Source organism: Arachis hypogaea, chromosome 15 (genome assembly GCF_003086295.3).
Source record: "Arachis hypogaea cultivar Tifrunner chromosome 15, arahy.Tifrunner.gnm2.J5K5, whole genome shotgun sequence".
NCBI lineage: Eukaryota > Viridiplantae > Streptophyta > Magnoliopsida > Fabales > Fabaceae > Arachis > Arachis hypogaea.
Genome location: NC_092050.1, coordinates 158,689,697 through 158,711,612, shown reverse-complemented (window position 1 = coordinate 158,711,612; position 21,916 = coordinate 158,689,697). Strand labels below are relative to the sequence as shown.

The 21,916-nt window shown below is 32.1% G+C and overlaps 4 protein-coding genes across 9 annotated transcripts; 1 reads left to right on the top strand and 3 right to left on the bottom strand.

Annotated features, from left to right (window-relative positions):
* The first annotated feature begins 398 nt into the window (after positions 1–398).
* LOC112751866 (uncharacterized protein At3g49140) lies at positions 399–4,875 on the top strand. 6 transcript variants are annotated; one of them, XM_072218107.1, is made up of 11 exons: positions 399–672; positions 785–878; positions 1,471–1,693; positions 1,989–2,091; positions 2,185–2,252; positions 2,372–2,539; positions 2,631–2,756; positions 2,918–3,244; positions 3,686–3,838; positions 4,205–4,300; positions 4,495–4,875. In XM_072218107.1, exons 3-11 carry the CDS (start codon positions 1,625–1,627, stop codon positions 4,591–4,593), a joined length of 1,209 nt encoding a protein of 402 aa, XP_072074208.1. In that variant the 5' UTR covers positions 399–672; positions 785–878; positions 1,471–1,624; the 3' UTR covers positions 4,594–4,875. The 6 variants fall into 6 exon arrangements, 5 of the variants coding, with proteins under 5 accessions (XP_072074208.1, XP_025656939.1, XP_025656938.1 ...); XR_003176507.3 differs by having other exon boundaries at positions 402–608; positions 4,205–4,406; XM_025801154.3 differs by having other exon boundaries at positions 402–608; positions 2,954–3,244.
* A 1,826-nt stretch (positions 4,876–6,701) lies between these two features.
* LOC112751865 (uncharacterized) lies at positions 6,702–13,831 on the bottom strand. The gene is made up of 14 exons (XM_025801152.3): positions 13,616–13,831; positions 13,252–13,421; positions 12,493–12,662; positions 12,237–12,383; positions 12,056–12,107; positions 11,749–11,923; positions 11,305–11,387; positions 10,822–11,034; positions 10,324–10,440; positions 9,965–10,121; positions 9,639–9,746; positions 9,285–9,350; positions 8,967–9,193; positions 6,702–7,015 (listed from the first exon to the last, which is right to left on the bottom strand). The coding sequence occupies exons 1-14, from the start codon at positions 13,698–13,700 to the stop codon at positions 6,926–6,928; spliced, it is 1,860 nt and encodes a 619-aa protein (XP_025656937.1). The 5' UTR covers positions 13,701–13,831; the 3' UTR covers positions 6,702–6,925.
* Positions 13,832–14,720: 889 nt separating this feature from the next.
* Positions 14,721–18,479, bottom strand: LOC112751864 (DUF21 domain-containing protein At2g14520). Its single transcript, XM_025801151.3, has 12 exons — positions 18,187–18,479; positions 17,115–17,191; positions 16,906–16,989; positions 16,686–16,799; positions 16,343–16,429; positions 16,121–16,260; positions 15,947–16,034; positions 15,795–15,868; positions 15,577–15,695; positions 15,226–15,482; positions 15,079–15,125; positions 14,721–14,982 (listed from the first exon to the last, which is right to left on the bottom strand). Exons 1-12 carry the CDS (start codon positions 18,374–18,376, stop codon positions 14,826–14,828), a joined length of 1,434 nt encoding a protein of 477 aa, XP_025656936.1. The 5' UTR covers positions 18,377–18,479; the 3' UTR covers positions 14,721–14,825.
* A 678-nt stretch (positions 18,480–19,157) lies between these two features.
* LOC112751863 (uncharacterized) lies at positions 19,158–20,589 on the bottom strand. The gene has a single exon (XM_025801149.3). It carries the CDS (start codon positions 20,069–20,071, stop codon positions 19,358–19,360), a length of 714 nt encoding a protein of 237 aa, XP_025656934.1. The 5' UTR covers positions 20,072–20,589; the 3' UTR covers positions 19,158–19,357.
* Positions 20,590–21,916: the final 1,327 nt, after the last annotated feature.

Here is a 21,916-nt window from a genome sequence, read left to right as displayed (position 1 = left end):
AAATAATGATTGGAGTCTTGGAAATTTGGATATTTTTACATGTTAACTTACAAGAAGGTATCAAGGTAATATAATGTTAACGGCCCGGTTTTTATCCGATATAATCGTGGCACGAAAGTTTATAAGTTTCATCGGGTCGAATTTGGGTCTAACAAATAGGTCCAGTATATATTTTAGATCAGATCTGGATCACATCAAACCCGGTTTCACCCGCCCATGCACACCCTAATGTACGATAACTTGGTTTAAGAAATTAGTGGGCTAAATTTGACTTTTCACATGGTTTTAAAATTATATTGATATTTTAGTACCCTCTTGTAGGAACCACTTAAAGGAAGACACGTGTCGCTAGAGTAGAAATTTTATTATATTTCCGGGCGTAGCTTAACAAAGCCCCAAAAGCAAAGAGCACCTCATCCTCATCTATTACTAGTAGTAAGCTAAGCTGAGCGTTTTGGATCTCTCAAAAGAGGGAGAGAGGGAGAGCGAGAGAGAGAGAGCGCGAGCGAGCGATAACTGACAAAGAATGATGATCATCGAGCCATCGATCGCTGTCCGATTTACCTCCGCTTCCGCCACTCGCTCCGCCGCCGCCGCCGCTGGATTTCGTACTCTCTCTTTACACACACAACACGCATTTTCTCTCTCTCTCTAAAGCAGTTACTATCTCTTGTATGATTCGGACTGCGATTTTAGAAACGACAACGTTTTGTAGTTTTGCTAGTTTTGATTTGTGCGCTCTTTCGTTTCACTTACAAGTTCTCTCTCTATTTTATTTTTTCAGATAAAAGATCACTGTGGAGTGCCGATGATGTAAATGCAGCAGGTTCCGTTGCTTCGTACCAGCTTGCATGTACGTGCGGTTTCGAAGCTCCGTGGTATGTTCGATTTAACAGTTCATTTTTCTGATCTGCTATTCTACGAACTTGAGGATAGAGATGCAAACAACAGCTATTGGTTTTTCCTTTTTGTTTTTGTTGATCCAGAAAAATTCAGTAAAAGTATAAATAACTTTTTTCAGAAGCTAAGTATCAGTAGCTGACTAGCTTCTGATGCATTTGTCACTTTGTCTGAGGAAAATGTTTGGTTAGAAGTTATTTTGAACTCTAATATTAGTTTATCTAAACGCTCCTAAATGATTGATAAACACACGTTATATTTTAATTGAATTTTGCATTCTAGCACTGAAAAATATTTGTAATTACCGACGGGAGCATGTCTTGCGCATTTGTAATATAATCTTCTCCATTGTAGCGAAGTTTCTGGTTATGTTTTCGTTCTTACTGTTTTGTCTTTCTTATTTTCTTTTTTGTCAGTGGAAATACTTTAGAATGTGATGAGTTCACAAAATGTAAAAATATTGTGATGCTTCAATTCTAGCTGTCTATTTATGTTGAAATTTTGTTCTACCTCTCTAATGTTAAATGTTATGAATAGAACAATACATAATGAATTTATATTATTATATAGGATAAGACGTCAAAAATACACTGGCACTCCATTCATAAAAAGAAACAAATATGTAAAGAATAGAATTCGAGTATCATCAGAGAATCTGGGCTCGCCTCAGGATCCTGTCAAGAAAGATGAAAAGTCATCCTATCATCCATTTGAAGAAATTGCCATGTCAACATCTGAGAATACTGAAGATGCTAGGCTTACAGCAGCAGAAACAAGTAGAACAATTATTGAGGTATAAATTTATATCAATTTTTGCAACTATAATTTGGGAAACATTTAGCCATTTAGGCTTCATATTGAAACGCTATTTGTATGACGTAGGGAAAGAAGAAATTCACTCTTTGGAATAAATGTGTGGTCTCACTTATTGTAATATGGCATCAAGCACAATATAAACTCATGTTCTGAAAAAGTTGATTAGCTGAATTTGAGGAAATATATATCAAGCAGCACATCCATTGCTTTTCATTCTCGTCATTGCAATGTAGAATGCATAGCTAAAAATTACTTACGCATACCATTTTTAGGTTAACAGCAAAGCAACACTGATGTTCACAAGTGTGATTAACGATGTGGTTCATGAAAATGTTGTTTGGCCAGATATGCCTTATTTGACTGATGATCGAGGAAGTAAGTGAAGGCCATATGATATAATTTCTTATGTATTAGTTGTTTCATGCTGAGAAGCTTCATCCATCAAATCAAATGCTATATGCATTGCAGATATATACTTCCAGGTGAAGAACAGTGATGATGTTTTGCAATCTCTAACTTCAGAGAATAATTTTGTGGTATGATCGTGTCTTTAATATTTTATATGGTGCCCCATAATTTCCTTAGAAAAGTGACAATTGTGTCTCTTTAACATTTAATGATTTTTTGGTTGTGTTGCTCTTACTGTACCTTGTAGCAAGTTATTGTTGGTGTGGATGCCATGGAAATGTTGTCTGAGATGGACTTATCAGGTCCCTCAGAAATTGGTTTTGGGATTGAAGAAATTGATGATCAAGATACTGATGATACAGATGACAGTGATGAAGAGGATGAAGATGAGGATGAGAATGAAGAATATGATTCGGTCTGAATTTACTTCTAAATTTTATTTTTAAGGTTATTCCTAAGCTTTCCTTTCTAAACTATCCATTAATTTGTTATACTCGTATTTGCAGGAATGGGTGACTGTTGTTTCCGACAACGATGAGCAAGAAGATGCAGATGAAACACTTGAAGACTGGGCAAAGTTGGAGACTATGCGCTCTTCTCATCCAATGTATTTTGCCAAAAAATTGGCTGAGGTATCAATTAGTGTTAGAATGTTCATCATATGGAGTTTGGAAGTATGAATTTGTGTCTTCTAAGTTAAAGGCCTTGACATAGCATCTTTTCCATTGCAAATTTACTTGATTTATTGCTACAAATTAACTTTTTTATTATATTATATATTATTATTTTCTAGAGTGCTTCTGATGATCCAATTGATTGGATGGAGCAGCCTCCAGCTTGTGTAGCTATCCAAGGGGTTATAAGACCTGCTTTTATTGAAGAACATTCTACAATACAAAAGCATCTATCTACCAATCAATCAAATAATTCTGACATAACTGAATCTGTAAAGGGGGAAATCGGTGTTATTAATGGTCATGTGCATAACTCAATGTCATCTAAAGATAATACAGCAGAACAGGTGGAGAATAATGAGAATAGTGATTTGCCTTTCAATGAGACTTCATTTTACAAATTGGAGATGATTAAGATTCAAGTGATTTCAGCACATGGACATCCTGTAAGTTTTGGTTATATTCTGAACAAGCACAAATTGATTATGCACAATGTAATTCAATGGTACTGATGTTTTAGTTAGCAATTTCTGACATTTTGGTGTTCAATGGATAGTACCATTGCACCAAGATATATCAACCAGAGTTTTTGTTGCTTCATGTTCTATGGGTTATATTATGAAAAAAAAAAAAATTCTCTAACTCTTTAATACAATGGTTAAACTAAGCAGTCACACAGATTAGATGTTGGAATTACATTAATTAGCAGAAACTAAATGTCCTACTTTTTAGCCTTTTTAGCCTAGTGTAATTAGTGAGACACATTCTTCATCCATATGCGTAATATGTATACAATACCTAATAATATTGCACTTTGATGCCTGTGCATAGTACGTGTTATTTGGCCTTTTTGTTGGAAAATAAAATGTTAATCTGGTTTTCTGCAGACTGACGTTGAAATAGAAGACTACAGCAAAGCTCAACCTGATGCCCTTGCACACTCAGCCTCCAAAATCATAGCTCGTTTGAAAGCTGATGGGGAAAAGACCTTACAGGCCTTTAAGTCTGTGTGTTGGAGATACAAGAGTATCCAAGTAGAGGTATTAAATAAACTCTTGAATAGTTTGTTTTAGGCTCTCTTTTTACTGTGTACTCCCTGCATTCTTAATTAATTGTCATCTTCACTATTTTGGTACAATTAATTAAGAACTGATCGAGTAATTTTCTATAAACATTTTTCTTGCCAGTTGGAATAGTTAACTGGTTATGTTATGCAAGTTAGCATAGAGTTGGGTTTGATTCATTTTGTCATTAATACGTAAAGTTATCTTTCTCAATTTAATCAAACAGTTAAGAACAATGTAATCCATTACCTTATTGCTTTTCATTAATATCTATTTAGAAATATTACTTTTCATTACAACCAGTTATGATCAATTTGATCTTCTTGTTTCAATTTGTTGCAGGAGGCACAACTTATTTCTGTAGACTCCCTTGGGTTTGATCTAAGAGTTTGTTCAGGAGCTCAAGTTCAAACCCTGAGATTTACATTCAAAAAGAGGGTATATGAGTTTATTTCATAGCTACAAGTTCTGATGTCTTAATTTTTTTCAAGTTTGGATATTAGTATTGCCGTGCATTATACCTCCTCCAAACTCCAGCTAAAAGGTTTTGCATATCTTTGACTCACATTTTAGAAAAGAAAACGGGCTTCTCTCTTGACCCCCACTATCATTCATTTCAATTTACTTTACAGGCCACTTCAGAGTACAGTGCAGAGAGACAACTCAATGAATTATTATTTCCTATAAATCACCCAAAAGCTGCAAAAAACGAAGCACCCCCCTCCAAATGAAAGCCGAAATCTTCTGATTATCTCGAGTAAGTTTTGTACTTGTATGTCTATATGCCATTGGCCAATGATTGTGTATAGAAGTAATGGCCAGCCATGCATGCGGAGCAAATCAGGTGATGTAATTTTGTATCGCATTTAATTGTTTTAAAGTAATTATTTTTCGCAGTTGTTTCCTACACTATTCAACATTTTTTTACAAAAGCATATTATGTGCACACAAAATCAGCCACCATCACCATATATTTATGTATAAATAGTTAAATACATCTATTGTTTAACTTATTTTTTATATTTTAACATATTTTATACTGTGGATGTATTTTGATGTACACATTCGCTGAAGTATTGAACTCAACCTTAGTTGACTATTCTAAGGTCTGAAAACGTAAGCAACATGAGAGATTAGACAGAATATAAGCTAAATATATAATTTATTTTTTAATTGTAATGCCATATTGCCATGATCAATTCAGTGGCACACACGGAAGTGAAAACCTTGACCGTTGAAACTCTTTCATTTACAAACGCCAAAATTAGGGCAATTTACTTAAATGAAATAAAGGGATGAAATGTTTACGCAATCTCAACATTTGAGAATTGTTTATCTTTGTATTCTTTTACAATTCTATGTAATCCGTAGAACCTCCCACGTTTTAGTGTTTACACATAAACCGTGGTAATCTATCAAGGTTTATAAAGACAACAATATAAGTAGGGGTGTCAAAAATTTCCAGGAGGCAGGGATCCTTGCGGGCCGCCCTGAATGGGGTCCCGATGGCGGAGAATTTTTCCTGCGGGACGGGGGGTAAAATTCTCTTGAAGCAGGTGCGAGGACCCGAGTGGGGATCCCTGTCCCCGTCCCCGTATTTTCCATCATCCACGAATATATTAAATTACTTAAACACTCTTAATAATTTATTTTTTATATTGGCTTTAGTCACTTCACCACCCATATATATATATATAGAAAAACTAGAAACCCTAACTCCTTCCCACACACTAGATTTGACAAAGTACTTGATGACACACTAGATTTGACAAAGTACTTGATGACGGATAAATATATTTTGTCAGTGAACTTCACACAATATTTCTTGCTTCTTTAAATTTTTCCAGAACAATGTACTAGTACTAAGAAACTCTCATCCTCACTTACCTTTGTGAAAATGCTCCTCTACAACTGAATGAGATTCACCGTGTATATATAGAATTTTTATTCATCATAAACCATGGCAGGTTACCACAGATTATGTGTACATATCTTCTCTTTATAAACTGTGGTAAATTACCAAGATTTACGTTTATATTGTTGTCTTCATAAACAGTGGTAGGTTATCATAGTTTATGTGTAAACACTAAAACGTAAGAGGTTTTCACAAATTTCATAGAATTGTAATAGAACACAAAGCTAAATAATTTTTAAATGTTGTAATTGCGTAAACATTTCATCCGTTTATTTCATTTAAGTAAATTGCCCGAATTTTAAGGCTTGTAAATGAAAGAGTTTCTACTTTCAAGGTTTTCACTTCCGTGCGTGCCACTTAATTGATCATGGCAATATGGCGTTATAATTAAAAAATAAATATATATTTAGCTTATTTTCTGTCTCGTGTTCCTTACATGGACCTAATTTGCCAAAAATTTTTTGAGAGTAGTTTGTGTTTTTAATTGGTATTTGATAAATAAATAAAATTGTGATTGTACATGTGCTTGTAATTTTAAAAAGTTGAGATATTTTTTAAAGCTAATTTGTATTTATTAAAATTAAAATATCTAATATATATTATACATTAATAAATATTTAAAATTATCTTCAGTTAGTTATTTTTAGTTACGAACAAATTTTTTTTATTTCTGTCTATTATGATTGTCTTAAATTTTAAAAATGATCTTACTAAACATAATTATTGTTATTTATACTTACTAAAAATTATATTTAATTTACTAAATATAGCTATTATAATTTTTTGAAAAATTACTTTTCAAAAACTAATTTTGTTAAACTTTCTGAAAAATTGAAGTTGCCAAACCAAATTGTAAAAGAATAACCAAAAAATAAAAATGAAATAAAATGTCGGCCACTCTGTTTATTGTTTTTTCTTTTGAACTAGAGCTAAACGATTATTTAATATTTATATCCTCAAGAAGCATTTATATAGCCGTGGATTGCATCATTATAACAAATCTAGAATCTCTCAGCTGAAGTGAAGAACCGTCTATCATATGAGTATATGACGTATCACTGACCTCTTCTTCACTGCTAGAGTATCCTAAAAAGATAGATTATTTACAATAACTTTGGCTTAATGAACATCAATTATCCTATCCTGAATTAGTTCATGGAAGTTGTCAGTTCCGCCTGAGATGCAGTCCTTTCTACCGCTAACCACCATTCAACATCTCCGTCGTCATCATCGATTATCTTCTCTTTCAGGAAAAAATAAAAATAAAAAATTATATTTATAAGTGATAAATAGTGTAAGCATTTCATTTTTGGATAATGTTTAGGAAATGTATGTAAAAATAAAACAAAATTTGATTAAAAAGTAATATATATACTTTAAAAATTACTATCAATACATACATATATTATTTTACATCTTTTTAATTTATATTTTATATTTCATTATATATTTTTTTACAAATAACTATTTAATAACTGTTTTTGCATTAATTATGTTAGGCTATCTAAAATTAACTAATATAAAATACATATTAAAATATATAATACACATTAAAAATAAATTATTAATTTTAACGTACACAATTTTTTTAATATAATTTAATATTAAACTTTGATATTTTTTCCAAATATGAGGAGGAAAATGAAATCTTTTCACTTTTTAAAGTTATAGTTATTTTACGCAAAATAATTTTCCTTTCAAATTATTATTATCTTTTGTGAATAGTCAAAAATTAAATAAATGAAATAAGTCTAAAATCGTATTCAATCATGTTAAGTATATGCAAAAACAATCACGCAATCATACTACATATACATAAAAAATTAATCACTAAATCAGTTATTGATATGAAATATATATTAAAATAAAAAATATACATTAAAAATAAATTTAATGACAAATATATTTATACATAAATACATAATAATTAAATTTTAACGTGTGCCTAATATTTTTTATACGATTTTATTATTTTCTCATTTTTGTTGGTTTGCTTATCTATATTATATGCACCTAAATTTTTGGATATTTTTTTTCATGGTCTCTTTTTTGTGATAGAAATTTTTTCTAATGTCATTTATTTGAGAGTAAGCTATTAAAATAGTATAAAAAAATATTCATTGTTAATAAAACAAACCCCAAAAAATATTAACGATAAATAAATCCTTAAGATTTAAAAAGACGACAAAAAAATTAAATATTATATATTCTAAAAAACTTCAGACATGAAATTTTGATGCAAATTTTTATGATCATAATTAGAAAAATAAAATCTTTTCATTCTGAAAATTTTATAATTTTTTGTCAAGTAAATTTTTTTAAACATTATTGTGAATGACCACATTTTTTTGAAAAATAAAAAAATTTAGAGATCAAATTTTTTTCTGAATTTTTTTGTGCACCTTCTAAATATTTAAATATTATCACAAATTTAAACCTAACAAATAAGCCATTTGCTAAATATGAATTTTTTTTTTTACTTACAAAAAAATATATAATATGAATGATGTAACACCACATTAGTAAAAATTACTTTCATATTGACGGTATAAATGATTATTCAAGAGAATAGATATGATAACACAATTATATAAAACTACATCAAAATTAAACTCTTGTATTTATTGATTTTTTTTCATATTTTCAAATTCTTCAAAGACTATTTTATCAATACTATTTTTCAAAACTTTTTTTCGAATACGAGTAGTTAACTCTTTTATTTGATACTGCCAAATTTCATTCTTCTAGACTTATGGTCCGTTTGGGAAGCTTCAAAAGTAACTTTTTTTAGCTTTTGATTTATGAAAAGTAGTAGTATTAATGTCTTGGTGCAATTTTGAAAACTAAATTGTGGCTTTCTAAGAAGCTATTTAGGAGAAAATGACTTCTCTCATAATACTAATACTTTTTACTACATTTTTATAAAATAAGCACTTTTAGAACTAAAAATCAAAGTACAAAATAACTTATTTATAAGCTATTTTTAATATAGTCATTTATTATTTAAACTATTTTTTCAAAAGAAACTTAATTAAGTTGTTTACCTAAACAGGAGCTTAGTCCTTCCAGTTTTATTCCAAATTGGTCCGCATTTTATAACAAGACCGATCAAAGCATTGCCTATAGTTTTTTAACGAAGCATTTTTTATTTATTTAACTGCATTTTAAATACGAGTAAGATGGACAAACCACAGTGCTCGGTTCTGTCTTGGTTTGCTTCTCAATCTCTTCGGCAACTTTCACGACATCTAGCCACCAAGAATCATTGCAGTTGTCGTCGACATCCCCTTCATATTGTAAAATATTTTCTCTCTCATTATCTATTGTCTGTTCATCATCTAATATCTCAGAACCACATACAACGGAAGAATTGGCGAAGACATGAACTGGAATTTGTCGCAAGGGAGATCTGTACCCTGGTCCCATTGGTTAGCATGTTAATAACGGAGTTAAGAATTGCGTGTCAAAAGAGTCTTCCATATATGTTAAAATGAAAATCATATTAACCTCTGCAATCAGGATCATGACATTTCTGGTAATATACTGCCCTTCTCAGATCAACGACATATATCACTGTACCAGTAAAGAAAATCATATCAAACGTATTGGTAAGTTACATTCAGATAAACAATGAAATGAAACACATATGGTGCAGGACAGGTGCAGCCATTTTTGTGAGACAGAAACATGAGTAATGTTCCTGACCTAGCTACATTTACAACCATAATTATAAGTCAAGAAACCTCCTGCCTAACATAAAGAACTCATAACAGGGACATAATTTAAACTTCACGAATGTGCAGACTGTAGTTGAGTAGAAAAAAATACATGCAAAAGAGTAAGCACTTCCAGGAAAATTACCATTATTGCTTTTATGGTGTCTGCCAATTCGCTCACAGTATCTATTTTTTGTCATGCTGTAAACCATCAACCCAAATTCGGAGAATAAATACCAGCTGTGTATTTTTCCTATAATTGCAGCAAACTATCAGCAGTGAGCAGGATCAGATTGAAACCTGGAGCTTCAAAGTTCAGTGATAGTATGAAACAAAATATCTGGAAGTTAACAGTAATTGTGGAAACAGAAAAAATGAGAGCAGACATTATCCAATAGATAGCATGGGAGTGCGAGGAATTTGTGAAGACGAAATCTATGCATATCGAAAATATGATATAACAAAGCATGCCTGGTATATTTCCAACAGAGGCCACAGATAGAATAAATCTGTCCAGAAATGGGAATGGAGAATTTCCAACGAAGTATGTTGTTGAAACCTCACTGCCGCAAGTATTCAGCGTAAACTCCGAAGGAATTTGGCATGAATTTCCAGAATTGCAATTCAGCTGTCAAAATATAACGTGATAAACGACTTTTCTAAGCACATACCAAATTTAAAAAGTTGTATTATAATAAATAAATAAATTTTACAAATTGAAATTAAAGGTATGCTGCAATTTTATAGTTAGTAATATTTTTGAGCTGAGAGTAAACTAATTTGATGCCGTGAACGTCTTTTTATTAAATTTATTTAAAGAGCAAAACTACCTCTGTATCAAAATGCAGAGTCTTTACACAATCGAGGTCTGGTTTGCAGACCAAAAGCTTTTCACAATCAACATCCATATTGCAAATCAAGGAAGCCTTAAACACTTCTTCTTCATCCTGTCACTTAGAGATATTGTAACAAAAAAAATAACCTAGTGAACAAAAAAAATCTGCATCGAGAACAATACACGGAATGCAGTCATACATACACTATTTTTCTCATAATACCGAGAAATCTACATTAGTATGATCCTAGAAGTCTAGAACTCTGTCAACAGGACATTTTAGATGATAAAATTTTACACTGTTTCAGTTCGGTCCTATTCCATATTACACAATCGAAACTGGAATATTTATGTTTTCTATCTTAATAAAATTCTTCTTTTTTATCCCCAAAAAAAGTTGGGTTTTCTTTCCTATTTTTTGAACGAACCTGCTTCTAAATAAAACTATTTTGATAGTGCAATTTGAAATAGAAATTTAGATGAAACACCATACCAAGTTCTTACACTTGAATCGCCCTGTTGGTAGAAGAAAAGAACTCTTTCCCGCCTTTGAAGATAAGAAAAGGCGGAAACAACGATTCCGAGTATATACAGCGGTGTCCACAAAAAGATGGCTTGTAGATCCATTGCAGCTTGAATCTTTCATAATAAACAATTTTTCAAAGCTTTTATCTGTCTCCCTTGCATTTTGAATTCTTGAGCATATCTGGTAACACGTCATCATGAAGTGACAAAGGTTGGTAGTTGATATTTCTAGTTTTCTACAAAAGAAATACCATAGGAAAGGTGCATATTCCAAAAACATTGTCATAAAAAATACTCAACGTTAATGATACTTATTGTATTAAATTCAAACTACGGCTCACTTTATGCAAGAGTGAGAGAAAGAAAGAAGTGAAATCTCAATAATCGATAGGAAACCATTAAGATCTAAATTTCTCTCTAGCCAAGACAGGATCTGCGTATTCATACTTACTTCGGAAACAAAAGCTCCTGCATGAGAGTTATCCTTAAAAGAAACTTTTGGTATGCGAATGATTAGATGACGAGAGAACTTCTCTGTGTATAAGATAAAAGATGATAAGGCTCGTATCATATTTGTTAAAAATTGGAACTGAAGTCATGGTTGCTTAACAACTTTACTTATAATAGTAAGTGCGTAATGTGTCACTCAGTCCAAAAGTTCAACTATGTAATCTTAATTGTTGATTATTAAGTGGTAAAACAATTAGTGCCAAATTGTCAGTGTCAGTGTCAATGGAGATCAGTTAGACACAAATCTTCCATGTATTAGATTGAGTGAAAAATAAAAAAAATGTGAACCTATAAAGAACATAAGAAAACCTCAGAACCAAGAATTCACGAACATTGCAAGAAAAGGAATATAAGCATACACCAAAAGCTCACTAAAAAGCCATACCTTTGGTTGAAGAATCAAGTTCTACTATCCAATCAAGATTTCCATGGATTGAATATTTTTCCTGAAAGGCTTCTAGAACTACTGATATAAAGAGGTCAACCATCTCATCTCCATCCTTTCCAATGTTGACTCTCTTATCAAACTCCAAGTCAAAATAAAGGTGGCATGGTAAACCCTGAAGGCAAAGAAACTTTAGGACCGGTGGAAAAGGTAAATATGTTCAATTGTTCATGCACCAATATCACTGCAATGCCACTACCATTTGTCCCCGTTAAATTATTGAATATGAAACAAACAAGTTTATTACCTCTTGAATGACTTCATAGTGATGACGGAATTTTGAATCCATGTTTTTGTACCTGAGAGTATATAGAGAGTACATACATCAGTAATGCAAAAATATAGGGACATAAATGATAAATCTCTCTCATTAGTCATTTGGTAACAAACAATACAGTATATAAGAAACAAAACATATGAAAAGCAACCTTCGCCAGAATTCTGTATACGTAGACACAAGGAACCTTCTTTGTCCATTGAAGTGGTCTTGATAGCTGAAAACATGAACATCCTCTTGGTCTTTGGCAAACTTCATTGCTTCATCCTGCCTTGGAAACGTAGCCCAAACTTCCTTCCTAAACAAATACAAATCAGGAGTCAAATCATATTCTGATACAGCGAAATAAGAACAAAAATAAACAAGTGAACACAGTAAAAGGTTGAACCAGCATCCGGGATAACAACCTTGACATCAATTTATTTTGCTGAGATAGATCAAGACGAATCTCATGTAGCAATCGCCATAACCGGATTGGTTTTTTGGGAGGCACACCACAAGGAGACCCATAGAATACAATTGGAGAAAGCTGCTTCCCAGGATTAAACCATTTTGCTTTAGCTGCTGCAGATTTTAGCTGAAATTTCAAGACAAGGTAATTTAATTTGCTACGAGCTAAATTGCATAGATGTGGATACAAACTTCAGGAACTATACGAAGCAAACAAAAAATACTTGAAGGGGATACACTATCTACACTTCAAACAGAAAATATCCGTAACCTAATAGCAAACCGGACAAAATTTGGAGCAGTGCTACTCTACTAATTGTGATAGTTAGCTTAAATGAATTAAAAGATTCAATAAGAAAATTTCAAAAATAATAAAGGAAAGAAAAGATGAACCTTATACAATTGTGTAGAGTTCAACTTCAAGCCACTATATTAGCATCAAGTAAGACACAACACAACGATATGTAATCGGTGAAGCATACAAAATATAGAGGCAATTATTAGACCAAATAAGATGATCAATAACTCTACATTTTTCTTTTATTATTCTAGAATGTGTGAGTCAGCTTTTATTCTTTATTCTGTTAGTATCTTATTAGAATATTCCACAAATTAGAAAGATTTGCTAGACATGATTGTACTTGTGATGAGCTGGTAGAAGTACAGAAGCGAATACAGATCAATGATGCAGAACAGAAGCGAATAATCTCACTCACTCTCTCGATTGAAGACGGCAAGTTTGTCGCATTACTGCATGTTGAAGGCGTTTTCTGTTCTCCGCCAACTGATCCACCACTTGCCGGAGATCGTGACGGCAATTCATCGTTCCTCAAACCGCCATTCTCAGATCTGCTCTTACTTCTTTTCCTTTCTCTCAGAGCAGATGCTGAAACAACAATACATTCTCACAGTCATATACTCGGCAGCATCAACATGAAAGGAACTATCAAATTCATATCAAATCGAAATTTGAAGCGTATAAATAGTTTCTTCTTCTTTATTTTCTTTCTTTTGTCCTTTCCAAGATTAGTTGAATTTCCTCGAGAAAATCAAACAGAAAATAAGAATGCGAATATGTACCGGGAGGGGATAAACCGCACTTGAAGTTTGCAAACAAGCGATCGACGTCCTCCATGCTGTTATTACTTTTTCTGATTCCTGTCATATGCTTTTTTTTTTTTTCTGTTTACTTCTTTCTCTTTTGTTCTTCTCTGAGAAATGAGAATTCTTCTCGGACTGGAAAATAGGTAATGGTTTTCTCTTCTCGATTGTTTTGAAGGGGCGGGAATTTGAATTCCGCGGACGAAATGGAAAATCTTCGGGTTTTTATATTGGGCCTTCATGTCCGGGGCATTTTATTTTAGTCCGATTGTTGGGCTTTTTGTTAGCCACTATCTTAAAAATTGGACCCAAAAATTGGCCCAGAAGTACCTTTAAGTGTCCAAGACTCCAAGTCCAAGGTCCCCCAATCATTGACTTCATAGTTTGTTCTCTCTCTCTCTCTCACACACACACACAAATCACAATACATTTTAAGATAATAATATAATTAGAATAAATTACCATTTGTACTCATAAAAGATACAGATGCTGATAAATGTACCCATATAAGAATAAAACGACAATTATAACTACGGAAGATGGCTTCCGTGTGCCAAGAGTACCCAGACGTTGGTTACACAATTAGTCCATTAGGGTATTCTTGGCATACGGAAGCTATCTTCCGTGGGTACAATTGTCGTTTTATTCTTATATGGATACATTTGTCAGCGTTTATATCTTTCATGGATACAAATGGTAATTTATTCATATAATTTTTTTCAGCTTTTGGTGAATTCAGTATATTATAAATGTATACAAATTTATCTTTTTAATAACTTTTTGATAAAACAATTTTTTTTTATCGGATTCTTAAAATGTGTTCTTAACACATATATTAGCAAGACTCGTAAATATATCAATTTCATTTCATCTTAGTAGTTAGTTATTATAATTTACTAATAATTAATAAAAAAATATAATTATTTTTGAAAAGAAGTTTATATTCGTTTGACTCTTACACGAAAAAGGAAAAAAAGATACGAGTCTTCTAAAAACTCAACCTTTCAAGAGTATTGGTTTGTTAATGAAGTTAGGACTTAGAACATGTATAAAACTAATAGTACTAATAGGAATGAGAGAAAAATGATGTAAAGTACATTAATCTTTTGTAACTTATGATGATTTAGCAACATTTATCATCTTCCCCCTTGGATCAAAATCAAATCATGAGGAGAGACTTGGCTCTTGTTCAGTTCTGGTTAGTTTCCGAAATGGGTGAAACATATGTAGGAGTTAAGAAGCAAACTCGAGATGCGTCTGAATTTCTCCACCATTGATTAGAATTTGAGGATCTTCTGGAGGACCCTGATGACATTCTTCTTGGATTTTGCAGTTTGATCTTGATACTAAAACAAAATATAGAGCAACATAATGCATGAGATATGTATAAACTTTAAAGCTAGAGTAGCTATGGAGTTATTAGAGCATGAAACTGTTCTCACTTTTGATGAACATCAACATATTGATCAGTTTCATCCAGTATATCATCCTTGAAAATTTTAAACAAGTAAAACATTATTAGTACTAAAGATTTGTGAGGATATAACAATGTCATAACTTAATAGTATATGATTACTACTTAAATTAACCTGAAGTAGCTCTTCCATAACATCTTCCAATGTTATTATCCCAATTACTTCTTCATGAACATTAAGAGCTTCCACGTTCTCAAATGATGCATTTGCTTCGCTTTCGCATCGTGATCTTGCGCGCAATGCATCCGAGTCACCCTCTAGCTTCATGGTATTCTTTAGTGTTGCACTATAATATTCTGTTTCTTGTGAGGTCAAATTTGATGCATCAGTTGACATACTAGTATAATCAACCATTTCAAAGGCGCGAAGTCCTGCAGAGTCCATAGTTAAATGGCCTAAAATGTCATGAAAACATTGAACTCCTAATGATTTTCTGAATGTGACTTAATTCATATAGAATCATACCATGTGAATCAGTTGCAGCATCTTTGATGTTCACTTCACCCTTGATGACAACAGCCATATGGCTTTGACCCTTTTGAAATTGATTCAAGATCTCATATAGTGGCCAATTTTCACCTACTCTGTTAGCCATTGTGGAACAATGTTAATTTTTCAATGTACCAATTTTGTCAAATTGGCAGTTATAAAAAAATGGACAGATTTACCAATAAACTCCATACCTAGGAACTCTCCTAATCGTCATATGTTTAATGGGCGTTTCGTCTTCCAGACGACAGAAGATTAAATTCTTGACCTAAAAAGCACAAGCTTAATCAAACATCAAAAGATATTAATATTTCATATTAACAAAATGACTCATATGGTTACTTACCAGGATAATACCAACAATATTTGTTGGTATTCCAGAATAAATTGGTATACGGCTGTGACCTTTGCTCATTATCAAGGCCATTGTATGCCTATTAGTATTGAATTAGCAAAATTTAAGTTTAGGTAAAAGTAACACTTTTATGCATTAGTGATAGACATGTATTGAAGGACATACATGTTGAGTTTGGAGTTAATGTCCAGAGAAAATGTTTCACTTATTGGTGTCATGGCATCTTTAGCAGTCTTCAAAGTTAAGTCTAATGCTCCAGCAATTATTGTAGCTTCATGTAGTGACAACTCTCCCCCTTTACCTGCCTAATAATGAATGAAAATGAACCTTAGCATGTGGCAGTAAAAGTATGATAAAGTTTCTCAATAAATAAACAAAAAAACTAACCTCATTGGAATGTAAATGAACCAAAGCCTTGAGCTCTTCTCTTCCTAGAAGTGCACTATGCCCCTTGCCAAAAAGCCAATCCAACACCTAAAGAACAGGGCTAAATTTATCTAAAATGTCATGTTTTCAAAATATAGGAGTATCAAATCAAGTGTCATATATTAAGTGACACTTTCATTATCTTCGAAATGCTGCTAATATAATGAAATCATTTTTCTTTTCATCCTAATTTTGATGCCATGTAATTTAGTATTATTTACCAATAGAAGAAAAATGATATACAATGATTTATTAAGTGAGTCAACTATGGTAACTTAATATTTAAGCAATAAAAGGAGTATACCTTACTAATTGGATATGCAATGGGGAAGAAAATCAACAGAAGTACTTTCACAAAGGGAGTCATGGTTGCCCCAACACTCAAACCATATCTAGAGCACAATGCTTGAGGGATAATCTAAGATCAAATTTGTAACATGAGAAATTAAACAAAGTACAAAAATGTATATACATAACTATGAATCTATGTATAAATGTTCCTATAAAAGGTATAGAAATTTTACCTCAGCAATGATACCTAAAAGGGTAGCTGATATGATTACTGCAAGCCACTCTGGGAACATTTTCTCCATAGAAACAGAAACCCCCTTGTATAACACAAATTTTATTTAGATTAATCATACCAAAATGGACATGGAGGAACATGCCTTGTTCACATAAATGATAAAATCAAATGTTGTATAAAGTAGCTGAAAAGTTTATGTGAACATACCTCCAATGCCAATGATTTAGCTATGAGGAGGGCGCTTAAAAGTAAATGCTCATTCTTAATAATTGGCATAATCTTTGCTGCAAATAATATTAAAAAAAAAAAAAAGAAGTTTTCAATACTTAACAAAATAGAGGGACAAATGGTTCCAAGTTCAGTGTTTGTTTCTTCTCCAAAATTTCTTCTTTAATTATAGCCTCTACTATTTTTTTTTCTTTTATTATTAATATTTGGTTAGATATTTTCACAAACTTTATATTATTAGCCAGCAACTAACATTGTATATGTGTATATAAAAAATTAGGTAGCGTTTGGTGGAGAGACAGAGACTGAAAAACTAAGACGGAGAGACTAAGAGACAGAGACAGAAATAAATTTTAGTATTCTGTTTGGTGCAAAGTGGGAGACAGAAATTAAAATAAGAATGAAACTCTAATTTAATTTGTACAAAAAATAAAATTGGAATTAATTAATTCAAATGAAGGTATTTTATGTATAAAATATTATTAAAGTTTCAGTCTCTGTCTCTAAAAATTTCAGTCCCATGTGTCCTCACTTTTTGGAGGTACTGAAATACTGAAATTTTAGAGACAGAGACAGAAATTTTAGTACCAGTCTCTGAGCGAACAAACAGTACCTCAAAACAAACGCTACCTTAGAGACTTGGATAAAGTAAATGTCTCTTAAAACAAAAATGGTGTATCATTTTTTTTTATATTTGTATATATTTCTATCTTAAATAGTTGTCAAATAGCGTTTAAAAGCCACATGTTTGAAAGTGTTAGGTAGAGTTTAGATTCCATGCCACTTTTCTTTTTTTTTTTTCTTTTATAAATAGTACTTGATATCTATTTTTAATATGCAAATAATATTACTCATTCCTCTTAGAATGGAAAGTATTTAGATTTATAATTTTATATGTCACTTTTTCATATTCTTATAATTAAATGAAACAATATAAAATCGTTTGGTTCTATTCTATCTTATATTTTTGTACTTCCTAAAAGCTAATACAAAAAATGTTCACTTTATCTTTTTCTTTTTCCCTTTCTCTGTATATTTGTATTTCACTTACCAGCATTTTTCTGAATATGAGGTTGGCCAGCTTTAACAAGAACCTCAAGATCAACTTGGCTAAAGGACAAGAGCCCAAGAGCTAAACCAGATGTGATAGCAGCAAATAGTACAAAGATCCAACACATGATTACCATAACCCAAAAATGAGTTCCACAACATGGTGCCTGTTCATCAAAGAATGAACTCATATTCTATTTTTTGATGATGAAAGTAAGTGGAGAAGTAAAAGAGAATTAGATCAATGACAAAAGCTATTGCAACAATGGAATGTAACTAAGCACAAGACACATAGCTCCCTCAAGGAAGCCTAAAGACTTAAATACAAAGTTAGGGTATCCCAAAATTTTGGTCAAAGGCCCCCAAATCATGAATTCCTGACTCTTGAGAGTTACCTAAGACTAAGAGAAAAAAGTCAAGCAACTATAGTAGAAGGCATATTAAAATTTGAAGACATAATCTAAAATATTTATGTGAGTTTGGTAATGAATAATTTTCTTATAGTAGAATACTCAAAGCATCATAATTTTTATTCCTTTCCTAATTTCTTTGCTTGGTATGATTACATTCATTCATCTATCCAATGGGGTATATGATATAACTTATGAGGACTTCAAAGTTCTGAATTGATGAGTTTATAATAATGCTATGTAATATTTATCACAGTAATTGCTTTAGTACTAGAGTCAAATTTATTTTGAACCAATCATAATACCAGTCTCCCAAATAGTACTAAGTTTTGAAGAATAATTTACTAAAACAATTTCTACATTGCCATTTCATGGTTCTCCAGAGGCACTCTCTGAGTCTCTCCTTGACATTTGGACATTCTTATTTATTAGGAGATTTCTTCACATGGCAGAAGCTCCTTACAATAATCTTATGAGGCATTGTTTGCTCCATATAATAGGCTATATCACTAATTATAAAAGAAAAAAGAGGGTTCACATATCTTCCAATTTTCCAAACAGATTAAAATGAACAGAACATATGTATAGGAATAATCATGATTCTTGAAAGCATGCAACACAACTACCATAAGATAAATCGCACAGAGATTGTACAACATGGCATAAAATTTGAGAATAAGTTGTATTTCTAAACTAAATTCTATCCAAAAAAAAAGAAAAAAAATACATAAGGAGGAAGCATAGGTGGTTTTGTAGCTGTAGTTAAATGTCTAGTACTAAAGCATCAATCTTAGAGGAATTAACACTTCTACCACTGCTTGAATGGCTCCAATCTTCAGAAACTATGCTTGCTGCTGCAGAACCTGCACAAGATGAAACCCCACCACATTTTGCCACAATCCTCACACTCTCCATCAACTCCTTGGTCCTAGCCTCTTGTGACAAAATCTCCAGCAACTGCTCCGGCGTAATCGCCAGCTTCACTTTCCAGAACCTACAGCTACTGCTATTAGTACTAGTACTGTTCTTACTAGTCAGTTTCTTGCAAGAGAAGTTTTCTTTGGAGATTCTTCTTGTTTTGAGCAACCCTGCTCCTTTCTGGGGCTGATAGTCCAATGACATTCTATATGGAGGAGGATGAGGAGTTGTAGGAACACTGCGAGAGCGGACGTGGCCTTGCCGGACGATACTGCAGCCGGCCGTGGCCGTGGCAAAAGGGTATTCTTCAGCTTCTTTGTTATTGTTGTTGCTGCTGATTGGGAGCAAGTAGTATGACTGACCTGGTTCAAGCTCATCTAATGATGACAATGGCTTCCAGAAGAGGTCATGGCTTGGGAAAATGGCATGCCCTGGGAACTCATTGGTGATGAAATTCACTGTTACTGGTGCAGTGAATTCCATGATGCCACCATTTGATGTTATCACTTTGATTACTCCTTCAGGTTCTGACATTCCCCCTAACAAGCAGTTTCCCATTTTGGAATCCTAAATGATCTGAACTATGAAAGAGGTATTGATATGATGATATTGTTCTATATATATATATATGGTAATGATTAGTTTTCTTTGGAGGGTTTTGGAGAGCGGGAAAATTTGTTGGGATGAAAAGAAAAGGATGTTGTATGGATGATTCTTCTGGAAAGAAGTTCTTATGTAGCATGAAAATGATTACAGCAATTCATTATTAATAAAAAGGTGAATTAATAAACACATTAATACCTATTAATACACTGATATAGCTTATAAATGTGATATAATGCTATGATAAAGTTAGTAACAGAGATATTCAATTTTGGAATCACATGCTATGTTTGAAAGTTCATAAAAGCATTTCTTTCTCTATGGTTTTGGCAGAAGTGAAGTTGGAAAGATAAAAAAAGATGTAGCATTTCAATTATTTTGTGCTTCTTCATAATTGGTTGCATTGCATGTACATTAGTCAAAAGATGAAAAATGAATAAATGAAGCATCATGCATGAGTTGTTTTCACCAAACTCTTTTAATTTATTTAAGAGAAAAGAGGAATAAAATGTTGTTCAACATCTATTTTGGTCCCACTATGCTACTTTGTAGCCCCAGCAAAGATATGAATGAAAGCAAAAGGGTTAATAATATACTTGCTATTTCTTCTATGCCCTTTTACTTTTTCTTTCGGTACTTTATCCTTTGATAAAGAAGTGAAAGGAGGGAGAAGAAACACAACTATGAGTTCTTTCAGATGCTGTATTACTGTGGCAAAATTGAATTACAAATGCCAATAATATATTAAAAAATATTATGTATATACTAAAAATCTATTATCAAATCTGTATATACTCATTTTCAATGTATATTTTATATTTCAACATGTATTCGCTACCGTGATTAAAATTTGGTATACACGTTGCATGGTTGTAAAATATTAACTAAGAATAATTTGCTTTGCTTTCCTTAGGTTCCTTTTTTTGTTTTTTGGTACATTCTTTCTTTTTTTTTTTTTTCCCTCTTATTATTGTAAACATTTTGCTTTATTTTTTGTATTGCAAAGTAATGCTTTAGTTTTTAGTATTCGATTTTTAAAGTTCATCACATCCTTCCTTCAATAATGGAGTTAACAATCCTTCAAGCAATTATTTTGGTGCAATATACACATACTCCTCAAAGATTATCAACCACTATTGGCAGCACACAAAAGTCATGCACTTAATTAGGTCAGTGTATTCAAATTCTGATTTTGAATCAATCAAAGCAAAAATTGTAAAATATTACTCATTCATAGTTGTGAAATAAATATTTTACAGATGATAGTAAGTTTGAATTGGTTAGTGGCAAAAGTGAATATGCATCCTATATTGAAATATTTGGTGAAAATGAAAAAGTAAAAAGAATATCAGGAAATTGAATATTCCCTATAACAATTGAAACCTGCCCCATTATTTCATTCATACCAAAACAAGGAGCTGAATAATGAGTTATTCCAAAGTTGTCTAACATTTTTCTATTCTACACATATATTTGATGTATCTATTGTTTTTCATAGTGCAACAAGCATGAGAATGGTAACTATCCATGCAAGTCATGCTTATCACCTAACAGCAAAGCCTCAAACGGAAAATTTTGTTCAACAAAAAATGAAAATAAACATAAAAATCTGTTGCAACTTGGTGGAAGAGAATGAACTATGAAGGCATATATGTAACAAGGGACTGGTAGTGCAAAATAATGTTGAAAGGGTCTTCTCTTCAAATTTAAAAACAAAAAAAAACAATATTGAAAGGGACATTACATTATAGCATTAGACAATTGACTTTAATTCATGCCCCTTGTTTATTTGACATAACT

Coding starts and splice junctions, on each gene's coding strand:
- LOC112751866 (XM_025801153.3), top strand. CDS start 527: ATGATGATCATCGAGCCATCGATCGCTGTCCGATTTACCTCCGCTTCC. Junction 879..1,470: donor TGCGGTTTCGAAGCTCCGTG/GTATGTTCGATT, acceptor ATTATTATATAG/GATAAGACGTCAAAAATACA. Junction 1,694..1,988: donor CAAGTAGAACAATTATTGAG/GTATAAATTTAT, acceptor TACCATTTTTAG/GTTAACAGCAAAGCAACACT.
- LOC112751865 (XM_025801152.3), bottom strand. CDS start 13,700: ATGACAGGAATCAGAAAAAGTAATAACAGCATGGAGGACGTCGATCGC. Junction 11,924..12,055: donor ACTATGAAGTCATTCAAGAG/GTAATAAACTTG, acceptor CTTTGCCTTCAG/GGTTTACCATGCCACCTTTA. Junction 10,441..10,821: donor GATTCAAGTGTAAGAACTTG/GTATGGTGTTTC, acceptor TCTAAGTGACAG/GATGAAGAAGAAGTGTTTAA.
- LOC112751864 (XM_025801151.3), bottom strand. CDS start 18,376: ATGAGTTCATTCTTTGATGAACAGGCACCATGTTGTGGAACTCATTTT. Junction 16,990..17,114: donor CTAAATCATTGGCATTGGAG/GTATGTTCACAT, acceptor GTGTTATACAAG/GGGGTTTCTGTTTCTATGGA. Junction 15,869..15,946: donor ATATTGTTGGTATTATCCTG/GTAAGTAACCAT, acceptor TGTGCTTTTTAG/GTCAAGAATTTAATCTTCTG.
- LOC112751863 (XM_025801149.3), bottom strand. CDS start 20,071: ATGGGAAACTGCTTGTTAGGGGGAATGTCAGAACCTGAAGGAGTAATC.